Source organism: Chenopodium album, chromosome 3 (genome assembly GCF_948465745.1).
Source record: "Chenopodium album chromosome 3, dcCheAlbu1.1, whole genome shotgun sequence".
Taxonomy (NCBI): Eukaryota; Viridiplantae; Streptophyta; class Magnoliopsida; order Caryophyllales; family Amaranthaceae; genus Chenopodium; species Chenopodium album.
The window spans coordinates 692,876-700,008 of record NC_137836.1 but is presented as its reverse complement, the minus strand read 5'-3'; the positions used below and the strand labels follow the sequence as shown (position 1 = coordinate 700,008).

Sequence of the window (7,133 nt, the reverse complement as noted above, 5' to 3'; positions counted from 1 at the left end):
TTCCGGACAAATTAATACCTTTTGTAGCTTTGGTTCTGCATCTGCAACCCTAACAAATCCTGTAACTGCAACCCTAATTCTGTCAATTGAAACAATCACCGAAAATCGACCCTCAACCCTACAACATTCGAAGAAACAAGAACCAAGCGCCCAGTACGAATTGAGAAAAAACAAGCCAGTTCGAATTGAGAAAAAACAAGAAGCCAGTTCGAATTGAAATTAGAAAATTGAAATCAAAAAATTGAAATAGAAGTCAGTGAGAACCTGGATACAATGTTTCCGCCCAAATTGGAGATTCTCCTCTTCGTCTTCGACTTCAATTCGGCAGTGAGAAAAATTTTGAAATTCAGGTCGCCCAAATTCGAACTTGTATTTTTACCCATGAATTCGCCCAGTTTCGAATTCAAATCTCCATCGAAGAATAACGGCGTATGCCAGCAAGTATAACAGCTGGCAAACGAATTCTAAACACGTAAGATTAATTGGGCCAGCTCAGTCGTCCAGCAAGTGACTTATAATGGGCAAAATGTCGTTTGTACCCCTATGAGAAACAAGCCCTGTTTCTCACCGTGAGAAACAGGGAATTCGCCGTATTTATATGCTAATTTAATGAAGAAAAGGAGAACTATTCAAGTTATGCTAATGAATTGAATAAAGCTATGAAAACTCATTGACGATACCAAATTAAAGCCAAGATGTTTTTCAATCACAACTCCAACCAATTAACTACATTTTTTTTAACACAGTTGGGTTATAGACACATTGATTGTGCTGAAATTTATGGAAATCAAAAAGAGGTAATGATATACGTACTCCTTTGTCACTTAACTGTTTTTTTTTAAGCCACGTTACTCTGTCCCATTGTTCAAGAGTTTATAAATTATAATGCCTTAAAACATTTTGTCAATTACATTACTAGATTGGAGTTGTTTTAAAGGAGCTATTTGAAAATGGAGTAGTCAAGCGAGATGAGTTATTTATCACTTCCAAACTATGGTGAGTATTGGAACGAAGTCTACGTACGTTGTCGTTGCTTATTAGTTTATTATGTTAAGAGCTGATATATGATATGATGATATAGGAACTTTGATCATGAGCCGGAAGATGTACCAAAAGCACTATCAAAAACTTTGAGTGATCTTCAACTTGACTACTTGGATCTATACCTTGTGAGTGTGTTACTGTTATGTTTTACTCATTCATTTAATATTGAATGAATATATATTCTATATATGTTAGTCTTAATTGCTATCACCTATACTTGAAGATCCACTGGCCAGTAAAGGAGAAGAGAGGATTGCATCATACCAACCCAGAGAGATATCTTCCAACTGATATACCAACCACATGGAAGGCAATGGAGTCGCTGTATGACTCAGGCAAGGTTCGCGCTATTGGAGTAAGTAATTTTTCTGTCAAGAAACTAGATGATCTTTTCAAAGTTGCTCGTGTTCCTCCGGCTGTGAACCAAGTAGAATGTCACCCTATTTGGCAACAACCAAAGCTGCATGAATTTTGTAGATCAAGGAATGTGCATCTATCTGTAAGTAGTCATCCTTTCAATACATTTGTAATGATGTAAACATGCTGCTCTTTGTTAAAACTTGCTTTTTATAGGAATTAAAATTTTCTTTGATTAGGGTTATTCACCATTGGGGTCTAAAGAGAACAAGAAAGATGTTCTTGAAAATGAAGTTGTCAAACTGGTTGCACTTGAACTGAACAAGTCTCCTGCACAAGTAGCTCTTCGTTGGGGGCTTGAAATGTCTCACAGCGTATTGCCTAAAACCTCTACTGAAGCAAGATTGAAAGAGAACTTACAAGTGATGAATTGGTACATTCCTGTAAATTTGCTCAGTAAATTTGCTGATATTAAGCAGGCAAGAATATGAGTATTCTATTGCATTTCATAATCATGTATAATATTAAGTCTACTTGATGCATGTTTTGAGTTAAATCTTGGTGTGGATGCAGGAAAAGTTTGATAAAGCAGAGGGAATGGTGCATAAGGCCTCTGCTGGGTATAAAACTATTGAAGAACTTTGGGATGAGGAATTTTAAATTTTCCTTTGTGAAGGATAAAAGTTATTAAAATTAATGTTTAGGTGTGTTTGAAAAAAAGTAGGGTTTTTCTATACAGTGCCCCTGAGGTATTGACTTTTCCAAGCTGTGCCCACCCATTTTCAAAATTCCACGCTGTACCCCCAAGGTACCTTTAGTGTCTATGATGTAACCCTACCCTAACCCCTCCGTTAACTTAAGTTAACTTTCCGTTAACTTAAATATAAATAAATTATAAAAAAAACCCCAAACACCTCTCTCTCCTCCCTCACAACTACCCACCAGCCACCATCCGCACCACCGCCGCACCCCCAGATGCACCACCGAGCCGCACTCCTCTCTCCTCGACCCACCACCACGCGCATCACCCCTCCTCTCTCTTTCTCTCTCACTCGAGCCGCAACCGCACCACCGCGCACTGTATGTTGCCCAGCTTATCGTTCTTCATGCCCAAATTCGACCAATTGAACCATATTCGTGCAGATTTTCATTGGAAAAATCAATTAAAACAAGTTTTGTGTATTTAATCTCAATCTAATTGAACCAAAATTGTTGATTTAGCAATTAAAATCAAATTGGGGGAAAATTAGGGTTTTCTATTATTTTGAACCAAATTCTTTGATTTTAAAACAAAAACAACAATTAACAACTTAATTTTGCAATTTGAATCCAATGAAACAAAAGCCCTAAACCAATTTGTCGAAATTTCAATTCGAATTTGAACTAAATTCCTCCATTGCATTCAAACACTTTCTTTAGTGGTGCACTATGTGGTGACTCGCGCGGTGGTGGATCAAGGAGAGAAGAGCGCGGCTAGGTGGAGCGGCTGGGGGTGCGGCGGTGGTGCGGCTGGTGGCTGGTGGGTAGTTGTGAGGGAGGAGAGAGAGGTGTTTGGGGTTTTTTTTTTTTTATTTTTTTTAATTTATTTATATTTAAGATGACGGAAAGTTAACTTAAGTTAACGGAGGGGTTAGGGTAGGGTTACATCATAGACACTAAAGGTACCTTGGGGGTACAGCGTGGAATTTTGAAAATGGGTGGGCACAGCTTGAAAAAGTCAATACCTCAGGGGCACTGTATAGAAAAACCCAAAAAAGTATAATAATCTTTTGGGGCTTTGGCCATAATGTCAATGTCAAGAATAACGTATAAGGTTCTACAAAACCATGCAATTTTAACTTGTAAAAGTATAAGGTTCTATGATAACCTTAAGTTTTGAACTATTCCATCTCTATTTCTCTTGGGTAGCTAAAAGTATGCCTAGCTAACAGTATTATCAGTGAAGGAGAAGGACTTGAGAGATTGAACTGCAAAGCCAGCATTGTCAATTATCATCATCGTATCATCGAGGAGTATCAAGGTTAGTGTTGACTTCATTTTCGCTCCCCTTCCCTACCTAGCTAGTAGCTAGGGGCTTTCTCATTTACATCAGGTTCGGATTGAATTGAATTGACCTTATTTAGAATCCAAGTACTAAAATAATCGAAATATAAACGAGTATATTTGCAAATATGGAATGTTCTTATATTGTGCAGGTTATTGCCTTCTATTGCACATTTGCACGGATTCTTGTTGAAGTAAAATGTCTATATTATGTTTTAAAGACTTGTATTGTATTGGTATTGTGAGCTTGGACCAATTTTATTTCTAACTAAATTGAATTTAGCCTTAAGGGCCTGTTCATATTTACTGAACTGAGCTGAACTAAACTGAACTGATTGGAGCTGAAATAAACTGAACTGAAAAATTAAAATGCATAAAACTGAACTGAACTGAACTGAACTGAACTGATTAGAGATGAACTGAACTGAACTGAACTGATTGGAGCTTAACTGAACTGAAAATAAGTAAATATGAACAGGCCCTAAATCCTTAATTCAAACTTCCAAACTAAAATTTGAATAGACACCCCTAAGATATATTGTATTAATTAGACTCAAAAGTATGGATTTTTTGTTTTTGGTTTAGGTTTTAGTATGCAAAGTTGATGTTATGGAATCCAATTCCGATGTTCGTTTGTATTAAATACTACCGAGTATATTATAATAATAATTGTCGTAGATTAAGATATATATTATAGGGTATATTTTGTATCTTTATTGCATTCAATTTACTATCATAATTAGAACTAGTCTTGTAAACTCTCTCTATATATTGATCAATGGTGAATACTCCCATTTGAATCACCGATTTAGGGTGACGTTGTTATATATTGGACCGGTCCTTTTAACAGAGGCCCAATATCTACCCAGCTTAAAAGTAAAGTTGATCCACTTGGTCATAACGTTTTGTGATAGAAATATAGAATCCGTGAGCTGATAGTAGGACTCATGTTCACTAGTAATGTGAATGATTTTTTTCTAACATGTATGGATCACTCTTAAATTAAGATTATGTTAAATTCACTTAATATGAAATAATAACATCTACTCCGTATGTGATATGAGTTTTATTGGTACCGTCTAACACGTTGTCAGATCTAAATTTTATGTTCAACTAATTTATAATTGCAGCTTCACTTTTTTTTAGCGATCATATTTAAATAAATGCTTTATTTATGTGAGTTTATACAATCATCACATGTGAGTTTATATTCTTACTTGCAGATATATCCTAATGAAAAAAAAATACTAAATGAAAATAAACTTGATCCCAATTGACTTTATTATGATTTGTATAACTCCATCTCTAAATGACACATTATGATAAAGAAGATATAATTAAACTTTTAATTGAGTCAGTAGTCTATAAACTTGTGTTATAGACTATTAGACTTGTAGTGTTATACTAGTCTAAATTTACATCCCAAGTAAAAGTAGTTAAGCTATAAATTGCATCTGTAATGGTAATGTGGGGATTTAAAATTATAATAATGAAGACAGTAAGAAAGGATAATAAAAATAAAAAAAGATGAAGAAAGGACAGAAAATGCACATGCAGTGTCTAAAATCCCAACATCCTGGGTTCCTACAAAGCATCTAGGATCTAATACTACCTTGTACTGTTTCAACTTCAGTGATTACTTATTACTTTTAGACTTAATATTTAAATCGGTAATCATTAGTTTACTACTCCACTCGTAATCAACATCAACTCATCTGTTTAATTCTTTGAATGTGCAATTACCGATGATATAACGTACTCCAGAGGAGTCAATCCTAGTCACGTGCTTCATTTCCTTTAATTTATCAACTCCCTTTTCTCTCCATTTTCCAACTTCTACCGTTTTCTCTACACCTACTCTCATTATATCATTGCATCATAGAAATTCTTTGTTTTCTTATATGCACTTTAACTACACACCCATCCCTTTTTAGATTTTAATTCTCACGCAAACCATTTTTGTAAATGGGAGTATAACCTATAAAAAAAAATTTGTTAAATATGTTGACTTTTTAAAAATAATTATTACTAGGGTCTTGTTAATAACTATCTAAGGTTCTTAGAAATGACACATCCTACTTATAAATTAAACACTTTTGTCTTTAGGGTAACCCACCCTACTTATAAATTAAACACTCTTGCCGGGTTTTAGCTAGTCACTGGTACTAAGCCAATCAGATCAGTTTTTTTTACTTAAAATCGATAAAAAAAAATCTCTAGCTGACCTTAGCCTCCGTATGTAGTATGTACTGATGGACAGTCTTTATATGTAGTATTGTAGTATAAATTTGGTATGACTCAACTTTAAATATGAAATTTTCTGTTTAAAAACATCAAATTTCTTTTAGTTAATAAATTATTTTTATACTTCGTATTTCTCCAATCACATGGCCCCTATTTATTTTTTCTTTCTATATCTCTCTACTCCAAAAATTATCTAGGAGTACACAATTACATAAGTAGTGCAACTAAAAACACGAAAGAAGTATATACGGAGTATTATTTTCTCTTTTCTATAATAAGAATGTAGGAAATAAGAGAGACAAACGTGCATAAATAAACTTCTTTCTCATAAACACATACTACAAAGATAAGTTGAGATGGAACATGAATTTTACTTGAAGGAAATAGTACTAGGAGTCTACGACTTTAAGAGTTATTTGGTTGTATGATTGTATAATTCATAAATAGACCACGTACAAGTGTGTCATTTTGTTAATTATAAGTATTGAATTCGTTATCGGAGTACTAATTTGTAATTACTATAAGTAGAAAAAAGGGTATATATAGAGTAATATGGAGGTGTTATGACCTAGCTACCTATGCGCAACTAACACATGGTAAAGTGATTGAACGTGATACTTTGACAATGAGTAATCACTTCACCTCCTTGTTAAAATTATTAGGTTGGGTGTATAGTTTCTCCTAATAATGGCAATGAAAAGAAATCGTAACAATTTTCAATAATTATTGCCTTTAATTTGCATGAAAGAGACATATTATCTTTAATTTCTTCCATAATTACTTTATATAATACTCGTAGGAATATACTTCGTATTTTATTTTTAGGAAGGATGTACAGTATTTCTCCTGTTTGGTTGAGTACACATGATGACATGAAATTTGTAATTAGTGATTATATTTACTCCTATTATTTGGTTATAATAATATGTTCTTTAATTTTCTGCGTCTTTTAAGAGACATTTGACACCAAAGTATATAATATCAACCATTACACAATCAAAGAACAAACAATTAGTTTACCTAACAGATAATTGTAATAAAAAATGATATCTATCAGCGAATAAAAATAGAGTTAACATTCTCTGTATTTTAGATTATCATATTGCACTACTTTCATAATTTGGCATATGTCATATTGTATGTTTCATCCAAATAATATACGAAGTATCAATATTTCTAAAAGCCATTTGATGAGTAAGGAAGGTAATAATGACATGTAATTGCCAATAAGAGAAATATTAGTGTAAAATTGTCTTTCAATTATAGGGCATGTTCACATTCATTGAACTGAGTTGTATTGAATTGAACTAGTTGGAGCTAAACTATTCTGAATAGAGTTGAAATTAATATTTTATGAGAGAAGAAAATTAGAATTTGAACTGAACTGAACTAAACTAATTGGATCTGAACTATACTGAACAGAGTTGAAATTAATATTTTATGAG

General features: G+C 33.4%; 1 protein-coding gene across 1 annotated transcript; it reads left to right on the top strand.

The window, feature by feature from the left end:
* The first annotated feature begins 273 nt into the window (after window positions 1-273).
* LOC145621630 (NADPH-dependent aldo-keto reductase, chloroplastic-like) lies at window positions 274-1,892 on the top strand. Its single transcript, XM_081676352.1, has 6 exons — window positions 274-327; window positions 747-797; window positions 920-996; window positions 1,082-1,169; window positions 1,268-1,543; window positions 1,641-1,892. Exons 1-6 carry the CDS (start codon window positions 274-276, stop codon window positions 1,890-1,892), a joined length of 798 nt encoding a protein of 265 aa, XP_081532478.1.
* The last annotated feature ends 5,241 nt before the right edge of the window (window positions 1,893-7,133 follow it).

Bases quoted from the DNA above. Each gene is read 5' to 3' on its own strand.
- LOC145621630 (XM_081676352.1), top strand. From the start codon at position 274: ATGTTTCCGCCCAAATTGGAGATTCTCCTCTTCGTCTTCGACTTCAAT. The intron at 798-919 runs GTAATGATATAC...TTACATTACTAG, and splicing joins TTTATGGAAATCAAAAAGAG to ATTGGAGTTGTTTTAAAGGA. The intron at 1,170-1,267 runs GTGAGTGTGTTA...CTATACTTGAAG, and splicing joins ACTACTTGGATCTATACCTT to ATCCACTGGCCAGTAAAGGA.